Source organism: Eleutherodactylus coqui, chromosome 1 (genome assembly GCF_035609145.1).
Source record: "Eleutherodactylus coqui strain aEleCoq1 chromosome 1, aEleCoq1.hap1, whole genome shotgun sequence".
Taxonomy (NCBI): Eukaryota; Metazoa; Chordata; class Amphibia; order Anura; family Eleutherodactylidae; genus Eleutherodactylus; species Eleutherodactylus coqui.
This window is the reverse complement of record NC_089837.1, coordinates 454,621,818-454,635,404: the sequence shown is the minus strand read 5'-3', so window position 1 is coordinate 454,635,404 and position 13,587 is coordinate 454,621,818. Positions and strand designations below refer to the sequence as shown.

Here is a 13,587-nt window from a genome sequence, read left to right as displayed (position 1 = left end):
GAATCAGCTCTGGATCCCGACCAAACTTGAACCTTCATGACATAACTGTATGGCATGGAGTGTTAGGTGGTTAAAAGGGTTGTTTAAGGCCACCTACACACAGGCGAGTGCGATAATTGGGTTAAGAAACTGGTAACAATATTGCGCCCACCAACGTGCGTTCTCACACCAATGAGTAGTTTTTCTGGCAAAAATGCCTCCCATCACTTCTGTGAAGTAGTGATAAACGGCTACCACTGCTGCAACGGTCACATGACCTTCTACTGGCATCACCACTCAGATGCTGGGAGCCATAATCCCAGGGACACCACATGACTGCCTGACCTCTGCCACAACCTGACCACCACAGTCAAGAGCTGCAGCGCTGGATCACATGGGAAGGGCACAGTAGAGTCCTGAATGCTTATTTTTAATACATCTCTCCCCCACCCCACCCCACCCCCACCATAAGCCAGTTTGAAATTCAAGAGTGGGAAAAAAATAAATGGGTGCCAGCCACTATGGCCAACATGACCTTGCAAGCAAAACAGATTTACAATGCAACTACTTTTCAATTAACCAAAAAAAAAAAAAAAAAAAAGGGCAAGTTTTTTATTTTTTGTTTTACTTTTTTTCACAGACTGAAGTAAACAATTATATAAAACATAACTTTAAGGCGCACACTCCTATCGTTTTCCACACACTGCTTGTGAAAGGGTTGCCACCCCTTGTACCTGGCACAGCTATGTGAGAGCTTGGGGAGTAATCTCATCCACGCAACACTTCTAAGGAAACCAGGGCCAATCGACTGCGTGTAACACCGGCCCAATAAGCACAATCCTTGCGCAATTTGTGCACAACTGTCTCTTCCCAACTGGGTGGATGGGGGAGGAAGGGGGGGGGGGGGTACTGGAGTACATAGTTTATATAAAAAAAAACAAAAAAAGGTGCAGATTCATCACATTAAGACTGTATATGGCAGCCAGTGTGTGCTAATCCAGATCCATTACACCAACTGTCAAGTAATGGCCGGCATGAAACCTGGCTGTTGTCCGGTGCAGAATGTGCTTCACCCTCCAGGGGCGGCTCAGTTCGGGACTGGTTGCTTTAAGAGGAATGATTTAGGCCAAGTCTTTTACCAAAAAAAGGGACCATTAAATATGTCACCGATTGTCCAATTATTCTTCAGACCACTGGCCATTTGAAGCATGGCCATTCACCCGGTTGGCCCCATTACTGGATGTGTTATGGACTGATTTTGTGCCATTTAATGTTGTGTCTTCCTCTTCCGAGCTGCTTTCTATATCACTTCTTTCATCTTTCAGTGCCTGACAAGAAAAAAAAACATGGAAAAAAAATTTAGAGAACATATACTTGTTTATACACCTTAAAATGGATGAGAAAATCACTATTAGTAATGAGTTTGTTATCTCACTGCTAGACACACAGTGAAAGGTCATCTAGAAATGTAGAATTAATGGCTTTACACAAGAAACACCTAATAGAAATGGTTAGAAGTGTTGGCAGAGAACGATTTGTAGAGGCCGTGGAAATTACTACAAGTCTTTTATGCTACAAAAATCTAAGTTTGGAGCCGTTCGTAACAAAAAGGTCAACAGCCAACGTTACAAGTGGTCTAAGAGACAAGCCCCCCCCATGTTGCAGGCAATGCATCAATAGGCTGATGGCTGTGGGTCTGCCTCTGGAGAGGGTGGAAAGGGGAAGAGAACTCCCCTCCAGCCGCACTCCAGCGATACTCGCTCTTCTGTAACAGCATGGGAGCGAGTATACATGAGGACTAGTGTTTGGCATGGTTTGCCTGACACTCGTCTTGTGTAAATGGGCCTTCAGTGCCCTGGATATTTATGCAAAAATGAAGTATGGGAACGGGTTGCTCGTTTTGTTTGATATATAGCATGTATGGTTTTGGTTTACAGGGCGCACACAGCGACAGTTTTTGTTGTTGTCGGCGTTGATTAATTTTCTTTCTTATGTATGTATTGTAGTTTTATTGTTATTTTGTTTTACTGATGTATGTAATTATGTTTTTTACTATCTATGTCCCTCATGACGTCATATAAAGACCTTTGGGGGACATTCATTTTTTTATTTTTTTTATTTGACACTTTCCCACTGTAGCTGGGGCATCCATAGGAGCCCCAGTTACAGGGAAAAGCAACCCCTGTAGTGACATTAGTCACTGGCAGATCTGTCCAGGGTCTAGTGTGACCCTCCTGCTCTGCTGTAGCAGGGAACCCAGGCGGTCACATGACCCCTTGGACTCCCGATGTGAAAGTTAGCTTACTTTCACTTTCAGTACACAGTGCTCATTGAGCGCTGTGTACTCAGGGGAAGCAGAAGGCAGGAAGGGTTAAAAACCCCTCCTGTCTTCTTTTCTGGGTTATCAGCTGCTACTAACAGCTAATAACCCATTCCTGCTTCTGATTGATTGCAGAGGAAGGAGGCTTAAAGCACCGCCGTAATTTTACATACGGCGGGCGGGCTTTAAGCCCAGGAGCTGTATATTTACTGTGCCTGGTCCTTAATGGGTTAAACTTCAGGGATATCAGCATGTCCAGTTAGGCCGCCATTACATAAACGCTAGCTGGCGCTTCAGTTTTGCAATTGCCAGGCAGCATCTGCACAAGCCAACTAGTAATTAGCACTATTACATAAGTGCTAATGACTCATGTATTAGCAGCCAAAGGTTTCCGGCACACTAGCATACTTAGGGCAGTGTAAACACACGTGTCCTGTTCGTATTAGGGACAGGTAGCGGACATGCTAATGCAGGTCAACACGCTGCCTCTATGTAAATCAGAGAGCACATGCACTTGTGTGGTATCTGATTTAAGCAAAGGCAACACATGCTTTAGTAACTCGCATTCACTGCTAGCGTGCACCTAACCTAAGGAAGTATAAGTGATTGTGAATCAGGTTCACCTGCTTTGGTGCAAATGACAAGGTATATTTGAGAGAAAAATGGCAAGGAACCCCAAGAAAGGGGAATGCTTTTGAAGGTGGCGGCCACAGACAATCCTCTCCTTATCGAGTCTTCTCTAGTTTTGGGTTTTGCTAGTGTCCTTGTCCCATCTGGTAGCATGCGGTGGTATCTGCAGCCAATCGGGTCACACATCTAGCCCTGCTCCTCACATGGAGCAGACACCAGAACAAGGAACACAGAAGGCCATCGGCCCAGCATCAGGACCATTAAGTGCTCCTGTTTTCCTTGAACAGAACCCTACAAGAGGATCTCCAGTGGGCTACTAGTTTACATGTCTCTGACCGAACTATCAGAAACAGACTCCATGAGGACCCAACATCCTGTACAGGGACCCTGTGCTCACAGCTCCGCACCATGCAGCTTTACTGGTATTGCCAGAAAACACCAGAATTATGGGGTCCACCATTCGTGCCCTGTTCCCTTAGCAGACTGAGCATGTGACAGATGGGAGTCTGAAGATGCCATGGTGAACATTATATATCCACAATATCCACAGAATGTACAGAAATGTCTAATAGATGTGGGATCAGTAACTCTCGAGAACTGCCCGGACGCCCCACCACCTCCACGCCGCCCGAGTGCCCCACTACCACCTCCACCTCCAGGCCGCCCGAGTGCCCCACTACCATCTCCAGACCGCCCAAGTGCCCCACTACCACCTCCGCATCCAGGCCACCCGAGTGCTCCACTACCACCTCCACCTCCAGGCCGCCCAAGTTCCCACTACCACCTCCAGGCCGCCCAAGTGCCCACTACCACCTCCACATCCAGGCCGCCCAAGGTAGCTAGGTTTTACAGAAACAGCCAGTGGGTGGTTTATAGGCAATATAAAAACAAGTGAATGGGAGTTGGGTAAACGGTAGCATGGCGAGGTAGAATGTTTCCACAAGGATCTCTGTGCTACACCTTTTCCACAACTCCCCTTCAGCTGTAGAGGAGTTATGGATGTGGCATCGAACAATTCTCTCAGCGGTTTCCATGAAAACCCAAACCAGCCTGGTTGAAGGCGGGTGGTACCAGCTGAAGAGTCAGGCCGGGGTCAGGGGTGAGATGGTGATAGCCCTGTAAATGTCACACCGTGCAAAGGAAAATCTGGCTGTGATTTATAATTCTAGGGCTCCAATGCCAATATTATGTACATAGAATTAGTTACCACTAAACCACAGCAACCGGTATGCAATTGAACAGGGCTCTAGTGTTTATTTGAACAGTCTACTGTCAGACTACTTTACACAAAGTTCTGGTTCATGGCCAATAGAGGAAAATCCCCAGCAGAGACTCCCATCTGTATTAGGCAACATTTAGTGTGCTCACAAATGGCCGATTTGCTGCAAGTTTTGGTGTGGCTCTGCAGCCCATTCCACCCAATCAATTGAAATTTAGATTGAAGGGGTGAAATCTGCTGCAAATCTGCACTAAAATCCACAGCAAGTTAGCTACATACCCTTTAAGGTCATTTAAATGAGATTTTCTAGGAATACCACTATTGATTATCTGTCCTTGAGATAGGTATATAATAGTTGAATCGGCTGTGGTCAGTCGCTCAGGACCGCGCATACAGAGGTCTGAGCAGAAGCAGCAGAAGACGATCTTCCAACCAATTTCTCAGCTTATCGCTCGGGGTCCCGAGCGATGGACCCCAGCCGATTAACTGAGAAGAGGTGGTCAATAGTATTCTCCCTGCAAACCCCTTTAGATCATTATGTAGGTGCTTTCCTTATAGGTTCACAAAGCCCTATTCTGTATGAATAATCTATTGTCGCACAAACACTAAATGTCATTGGATCCCCATTGACCAAACAAAACAAGCATATTTTTATCTAGTGGAAGGAACCTGCAGTAATCAGCAGGTCGGCGAGTCCTTGTTTTCCCTGGTGCTTTCAGTGGGTCAGCACAGCAAGGTTATACTCCTCATAGCAGCTCTTCACTCCGGCTAGTAGAGCCAGTTCCACACAGAAAAGCACAAAGACACTGTTCACATGGGTGGCATGGCTTTCCAAACAACCTTGGGGTGCAGAACAGGATTTTTCAGATCTATGCACCCCTTTAAGCCAGTGGCCCAAGTGCAATAACACAACGAGCCACTGTGGTTTGCCATAATTCTATATTTTTATATACTTGTCTTAGATTCACCCTGATGGTCACCGTACAGTCTGAGACACAGGGCACAGGCAAAGCCAGCCAAAAAAAAAATTGTCACATAACAGCAAGTGGCACATGGCATGCAAAAGCTGGTGCAGCCCATTTATTACGCATCGGTTCTTTTGTAGCAAATGTTTCTCTTCTCTGTAGCTCATTAGACTCTAAAGTAAACTGCTAAACAGCAATGGTACGAGCACATGGCAAGAATCCTCAAAATCCAAGATTTCGATCCTTGCAATTTTCAGCGACAGACTATGCGGAGGATTTGAAAATCCACGGCACAATTTCCTTTTCCCCACAGTAAGGCCGTCTGTACACAAACAGGTAGAAATAGGAACGTCCCGCAGCACACCTAACACATGCACTTCAGTGCAGAGGTTCCAGTCTGTATATGCCAAGCCACCTGTGGGGTCATGAACCAAACCCCAAATAAATGCAATGGTATCCAAGGAGGCGGCAGCATCAACGGTGTAGAGATTATAAAAAAAAGGGTTTTATTGCTCCATAAAATGGCGACGTTTCGACTTAATCTAAGTCTTGAAAAAGACTTAGATTAAGTCGAAACGTCGCCATTTTATGGAGCAATAAAACCCCTTTTTTATAATCTCTACACCGTTGATGCTGCCGCCTCCTTGGATACCTGTACACAAACAGGTAAGACTCCGCACGCGGGAGCCTGCAGCGGAATAAGACCCTGTGCTCGGCCGGCAACCCCACGTACCTGTCTTTAGTCTTTCTGTACTGTGATTGGCTGCAGTGAGCCACCATCAGACATGCGCAGTACAGGTTTTTTTGTTAAATGGTTTATTTTTCCTGCGCAGTCATTAGGCGATAAACAATTGCAATGTCCATCGTGGATGGCTTCCATTGACTTTAATTGATTTCCACGAGTGTGCAGAAAAAGTGCGAATTTCCATAGCATGCTGTGAATGGTATTTGCTGCGGATCCACGATGTGGACACCAATCGCAGATTCCGCAATGTAAATCCATTGGTGTGCAGGCGGTCTAAGGGATAATGTTTGCCAAGACCCAATTCACTTTTATTGTACTGTGCAGGGCGGAGGAATTTTGGCTGACATTCTGCATTTCTGAACTTACCCCAACAAAACCTGTTTGGCTACACTTGCACTGAATTGTATATGTTCATAGAGGAGGAAGACAACGGACAGCTCTGGCACCGGCTTATTAGTAATACCAATCAGCAGAAAAATCCTGCATCTTGTAAAAGGGTACTGTTAGGCCTCATGTCCACGGAGAAAATCAGGCCCGCTACGGATTCTCCATGGAGAATCCGCAGCGGGTCCCTCCTGCCCCACGGACATGATGGCTGAAAATAACAATTACTCACCTCTCCGCACGCTGCGGATCTTCCCTTCTTCGCGGCTTGATCTGCTCTCCATCGCGGCCGGATCTTCTTTCTTCGGCCCGGCGGATGTACACTGCACGCCGGCTGCGTGCCACGCGCACGCACTGGCCTGAAGAAAAAAAGATCCGGCCGCAATGGAGAGAAGATCAAGCCACAAAGAAGGGAAGATCCGGAGCAGGTGAGTATATTCTGATTTTAGGTCTCCCGCGGATCCGGACGGCTTCCATAGGCTTCAATAGAAGCCTGCGGGAGACCCGCACCTAAATGGAGCATATCCATTTTTTTCATGCTCCATATTTATTTAAATTCACTTTTATTGACCATCCGCGGGTATTTATCTACCGGCGGGTGGTCAGTGCATCCCTATGGGGTGCGGATCCGCATGTGGGTGATCCGCTGCGGATTTAAAATCATCTTTTGCCAGTGGACATGAGGCCTTAGATGAGCATTTCACCCCAGTAAAACACGTGGAGCTACGTCGATTGCCTGCGGCACTTCCATTCGTCAATCTAATCACTATGATCAGTCCAGCTGCCAACTGCAATCTGTTTCTCCGCCTGCATTTCGCAGAATAGAAACACTGCCATGTAAATACCAGCCTGTCATCTGCATCATCAGAACACTCCAGATTATACAAAGAAATATGCTGCTTGTACCGTTCGGTCTGCTGCACACTAGCGATCGCAATATCGCTGCAGGTTAAAAAAAAAAAAAAAAAAAAAAAAGCGCAACCTTTTTTCTGTGATTTTTGAGCATCAGCAGTGTTTTTTCTTGCAAAATTACCACTGCCACTTGCGACTCTCGCCTGCTGTTTTTCACATGAAAGTTGATAGGACTTCCTAATGTTAAAACGAATTGCATTGATGAAAAACGCAAGTCCGTGCTTTGCGATGCAATAAAAAGGAGGCTCCATAGGGAAACATGGGAGAAAAAAAATATTTCAAAAGCAGAAAGATAGGACATGCCGTGATTTTTTTTGTTTTTCGTTACATCGCAAATGTGAAGGAAACCAGTGAAAGGAATTGGTTTCATAATTCTGCGTTTTCACTCACTCTCGCATCGCACATTTTTCTTGCAAGTGTGAAGGTGCCCTTACAGGATTAGTAGGCTTTAATCTAATCTTTATATCAAGCAATAACATTTCTATCACATATATTTATATATAAACAGTAAAAATAAAATTCTCTCCCTCAAGCACCTAGATGATGTAAATTTTGCTCCAAAACTCGGCATGCAGTTTCATCTCAGGCAGATAGGCAAATGATTGTGGCGTGATAACAGTCCTGCAGCCCATGGCCCATTAAAAAAAAAAAAAAGGCGGCTCTCAGAGGCTACTTGTGTGTAGTGGACCTCTTGTAGAGCTTGTTGACCACTAGACACCTCTGTCAACTGGACGAAATCTCCATTGTGTTGTTGAGCTCGAGAGGGGCACATTATTAGAATGTGAGGATCTGGTTGGTCATATTGACAAATTGCCGCCACCTGGGCCGTTCTGACCAGACTGTTAAGAAGTATTGTGACCAGTGGATGTGTGAGAGCACACACACAGTGACCAGGCTTGGGACACGCTCAACAGTCCACCAGTAGGAGGCGATCGTCTGACAGGCAGGAGTGGCCCCAACTGCTTCATTGTCTGCCACCCACAGACAGCTGGCACCATCACTGCAGGCCCGTGCGTTTATTGGAATACATTTCCATGTGCTTGGCTGAAGGACATTTGGTCTCACAGCACATATTACATGCATGTCCTTTGACACCCACCCCACCGTCACCTCTGGATAGCATGAGCCTGGGACAGATCTGCACAGCGCCCCCATGTAAGTGTTCTGAAACGCTGCAGCATTTTAGAACATTTTGAAGTATGCCCGTTGGCTTTTTGTAAGGTAAGCAGCTCTTGAGTTAAAGCCCCGCCATGTCAAGCTCACACAAGTAGTCATTCTTCATGCTGCGGGCCAAGATAGCCCAGCGCAGCCTGCCTCCAACTACAGAGCTTCGTTCCCAAATCAAACGGGCAAACGTCAAAGTGTCTGTTCTGAACTGTCGCAGTGTTTCAGAACACGTACATGGGGGCAATATGCAGATCTGTCCCGGGTTCTGTTTAACCATTTGAATCCAAAATCGGATTGCAGAGTTTCCTAGACTGCTTTCTCTGTCTGCGATTATACAATGGCACCATCTGCTGGCTAGAGCCAGTACTGCGGTATGTGACATGATGGAGAGGCCCCTGACAACTGAGCGGCCAGTAATCTACAGTAAGAATACCCTGCCGGACGTCTTCGACATCGGAGCTGTATAGCCTTCAGTGAGAATGTCTTTAGACGTCAGACAGTGGATTGCAAAGGGTTAATACAAGTGAGACCAAAGCCTTATTTATGCATTTTTGTCATAAATCTACAACCATCTACCCCAGTGTTTTAAATTCTATTCTAAGCAGCTTTTCAGTCTATAACATGGCAGTAGAACAAAGTAGTGGGAAAGTAATGGGGAATTTCATTTCCTTCAAGTTTTAACACAAGTGCTAGTGAGAACGCTGGACAGTAAAGGTCGATGCCCCCTAAGTAAAAGGGCACTTGTGTTGTATTTAATTGGAATAGATCACAAGTTCTGGAGATTAAACTCTTAAGGGCCCTTCTCAAAGCATTATCAGACCCACACGTTCGATAGCTTGATAATCAGCCCTTCTGAATGTTCAGCTGGTGATGAGTGGCACAAACATGCTTGTTCATTGTGTGATGGCGTCTATTCATGTGCAATACTGCAGTATTTTTATAACTCAGTATGCCTGACACTACTGAAGTGCATTGAAAGGATTATCCAGGATTAGAGAACAGTGCTACACTTGTTCACAGGCTGTGTCTGGTATTGCAGTACAGACATTCACTTGTCTACAAGATGCCCATGGACAGACATGGTACCATTTCTGGGACAGGAAGAGACCCAATCCCCTCAAACTGGAAAGGTTTTCATCACCATATCTAACCCATGAGATATGGATCACTTTTATTCCGATTGTGTGAAGGGCTGAAAATTTCCTAAATGCGGTTGATCAAAAATCCCATAGATTGTTACTATAGATTAGGTGGTGACAGACTCATTTACATGGATGTATTCAGTTTTGGTTCATAAAATAGGCAGCATTTTCACGGACTGAACTCTGCGTATTACCTGCATATTGTGTTTTTTCTGTGCATATACATTACTTTTTACACGAGCGCAAAAAAAAAAGCCCCCATTGATTGCATGCATAAATACGCAGGTGACTACGCATGCATCACATGCCATTTATACAATCCCGCTGATGAATTGGCTACTTCGGTCCATGATGCAGATCAAAATAAGACCTGCTGGAAATTTTTTTTATGCACATGAGAAACACAAGAACACCTTTATGCAAATTAATATGGTTCGCAAATACACCCGTGTGAATGAAGCCTAAAAGTTCACTTGTGCCGATAATAAGGTGGATTATATGGTATCCACCTTGATATCGTCACAAGTGAACATATATCCATGATATATGGTTTCCCAAAAGAATCCCGAATTTTGATTCATCTGACGAAAAGAAAATTTTCTGTTTTAAAATGAGCTTTGGCGTTTCTGGAGTGTTTTATTATATGGCTTCTCTGCATGATACAGCTTTAACTCGCATGGTGAACGGTGTTCAGAGACAATGATTTCTGCAAGTATTCCCGAGTCCATGCAGTGGCTTACATTACAGAATGATGCTGGTTTTTAATGCAGTGCCGTCCGAGGGCCTGTAGATCTCAAGCATCCAATATTGACAGTTAGCCTGGTCCGTGGAGCACATGAATTTCTACAGATTCCCTGCATATGGATAGTAGGTACTGCAGATGCTGGGATCTTCAAAGTCTTTGCAATTCCACCAGGGAATTCCGCAGCGTGAAATAACCCGCGGCATGTCCTATTTGTCGTGGGAATACACGCATCCGGCTTCCATTGTAGTCAATGGAAGCCGGCCATCACGCTATACTTCGGAAGTATAGCGGAAGTATAGCGTAAAAACACTTCCCCGCCCACCGTGTCATATGACATCGCGGCGTACTACGCAGGCGCGTCAGCGGGACTCGCGTAGCGGATCTGGGAGGAGTGTATGGGGTCTTGGAGGGGGGGGGGAGCCGTGATAGACTCTGCTGTGGTATTCCGCTAGCTGAGTCAGTCATGGCTGTCGGCATTAGGCCTAAGAGACTCTGCCTCTCTAACATGCTCCTTTTATACACAGTCAGGTGACTTAGTGAAAAATTGACCCTCTAGCTGTTTTTCATTAGCATCACTTTTCCAGTCTTTTGTTAACCCTCCCAACCTTTGAAATGCCTCACTGCCATCAATTTTCTAAATAAGATCATTAAAATGTAATGGAAACGTCTCAATTTCAACTTCTGATATGTGTGTGTTCTATATTCTATCATGGTTATAGGAGATCTCCAAATAATTGCATTTTTTTAATTAACATTTATTTACATTTTACAGTGTCACAACTTTTTTTGGAATCTGGGTTGAAGATAATGTTTCCAGCTGAACAAAAGGGACGATCAAGCGAATGAGTGTTTGCTTGTTCTTTGGCCGATTGGGTGCAGCTTCACATGGCCTGATCTCATGCGTGTAAAAGGGCCTTTATTTATATAATCACACACAAATTTAGGTCACTAGGGGGTGTCTAGTAATCCATTATGTTTACCTTGTGCAGCCAATGGACCTATCTGTACGGGACGAGTACAAAAAAAAACTCAAACAACAAGAATTACAAGACAGTCATGAATGTGAGTGCAGCCGCCACACACGCTTCACACTTTGGACAGTACAAATTAGATCACGCTTACAAGCATTGCCCAATAAATCCATTTACATGTATTTGAAATGCAGCTATAAAAACAGTGAAGGAATCCATTTTGGTTGGGGAAGCCTACGATCATCAAGAGTATAATCTTAAACCAAAATGCCCTGGAAGTCTAAAAAGGTTAAAAAAAAAAAAAAAAAAAATTGTAAGGTGGGAGTACAAAAATTACTTCCTCCACTTCTTGCAACCAATGTAAGTGCACCTGATGAGCCGTCTTAAAGACGTATTGTACTGGAACATGAAGACTTTCCGTTTAGTTTGTAAGTATGAGATTTGATGAGCAAGTATTATGGGAAGTGTCACACGGGTGGATTATCTGCCTGGCGCACTTTCCATGCACGGACCCAGAGATTAAACCCTTCCGGCAGGTAATGTAAGGACATGATCCTGCCACAGCAGGCTACACAGCATAATTGTGGATAATCCAGCCATGCTACGTATGGCGTTGGAAGCCCAGATTCATCAGGAAGAGTACAGCCACCACCACTCGATGCCTGGTCACTCATGAATTTGGGCTACAGAAGTAGGTGAAGATGAAGAGCATGCAGGAAGTGAAGGGAAAGCAAGCAGGAAGGTGGAAACAGCACAGAGAAAACTTACAGGCAAAGGGTGACATTTTCCAGTTCCAACCTGACACAGAGAAAAACGAGGGAAAGAAAGAGTGAGGCAGGGAGTGCAAAGACATCAGAAGCCCTACTCCCAACAAGGTCAACTTTTCAGGACAGAGCGGCAGTATAAAACCAGAAAAAGTGAAAAGGAAGAAAGACTTTCAAATAGGAGGCATCGCCAACAAGAGAGGAAGAAGGCATTTCTATGACACTCCACATCTCCGCATTCCAACCTACCTTTCCCTTTGTCAGAGACTTGTACGCTATACGAATTATGAGGTAAGACCAAATGACGTGCAGAACTTGTAGGATTAATAAGAGGCCATTAAACAGCCACCATGAGGGATAAGGACCGATCAGCTCCCAGCTCTCAATCAGCGTAGTATTCAAGATCCTAAAAAACACCACGATTTATCAACATAAGTATAACGGTAACAAAACTTCAGACCAGAACATTTGTGCAGGAGAACTGGAGTTGGAGGTTTCTGAGAACGAGTTTGGGTGGAGTGTCATGCTTCCATTGGCTCTGATCACCCCCTCTGCCAAAGTGGGACAACGCTATAGAGAAACATGGTGGCTTAGTAGTTAGCACTGCTGCCTTGCAGTGCTAGGGTTCTGGATTCAAATTGAACCAATGTAAACCATCTGCATGTTGTTGGTATGTTTTCCCCATGTTTGCATGGATTTTCTCTGGGTACTCCAGTTTTCTCCCCCATTCCAAAAACATACAAGATAGGTGAATACAGACCGACTTCCATTGGGACAAAACCCAACAATAAGGTGATTTAAAGTGCTGCGTGATAGGCATGCGCTATATTAATAAAAGTGACTATTACATGCATTGAGAAGGTTTCAGCTTGAATTAGGCCACCTGCAGATGGCCAGGGACTCTACCAGCGCCCCATGCAGGGACCAGTGCGGGTCTCACCTGCTCTGGCTCTCTGATGTGCCGGCTGCCGTCCAACCGGCACCGGTGTATGCGCAGAGCGGAGCCGGCGGCCCGGCAGTGACATTTCTGTGCGGGCCTCTGCGAGACCAGCACAGAAATAGAACATGCCGTGATTTGTTTTCCGTGTGTGATTTCACGCAGACAAATTGCGACCGTCTGCCTAGGATTGCGTTTTCTAATGCAATCCTATGGCAGCGTCCACGGGCGGAAATTCTACGGGAAATCCCGCCGCAGAATTTTTCCACCTGTGTGGCCTTATGGTAGCATCAAGCAGCACAGGGGTTTAGTGAGGGAAAATCAATTATTATAACACCCACATAAGACTAACAATTATACAAGACAATTTGCTTGATAGGGCCTCCTGAGATGCAACCCCCGTTTAATCTCCTGGGGTCTGGCAAAGCTCTTTACCTTCTTATTGTCAATTTTCCCTTTATAGGTGCAGCTTTAACACCTCCAGTCCTGAAAAGTTGTTTTTTGTTTTTTTTTAAAACCGTATTGTCCAGCTATTTGCAACTAAGCGCAGTAGTGACCTCTGCTATGTAGCCATGAGGTTTACAGTGGAGCATCACAAAAAGGGTGGTACTGCTGCCGTGTGATTGCCAGCACTGGGTAGGACCATGCCATCCACGGAGGGAGTTCTGGCCTTTATATCGGTTTCAGCCAAACATTATTAATAATGC

General features: G+C 45.2%; 1 protein-coding gene across 1 annotated transcript in view; it reads right to left on the bottom strand.

The window, feature by feature from the left end:
- Positions 1-576: 576 nt before the first annotated feature.
- The window catches only part of CERS5 (ceramide synthase 5), a 52,991-nt gene continuing 39,980 nt past the window's right edge, over positions 577-13,587 (bottom strand). The window contains exons 9-10 of the mRNA XM_066584011.1: positions 12,193-12,349; positions 577-1,307 (exon numbers count right to left, since the gene is read on the bottom strand). Of these exons, the coding sequence (XP_066440108.1) occupies positions 1,158-1,307; positions 12,193-12,349 (307 nt within the window). The 3' untranslated portion in view covers positions 577-1,157. The remainder of the gene's footprint in view (positions 1,308-12,192; positions 12,350-13,587) is intronic.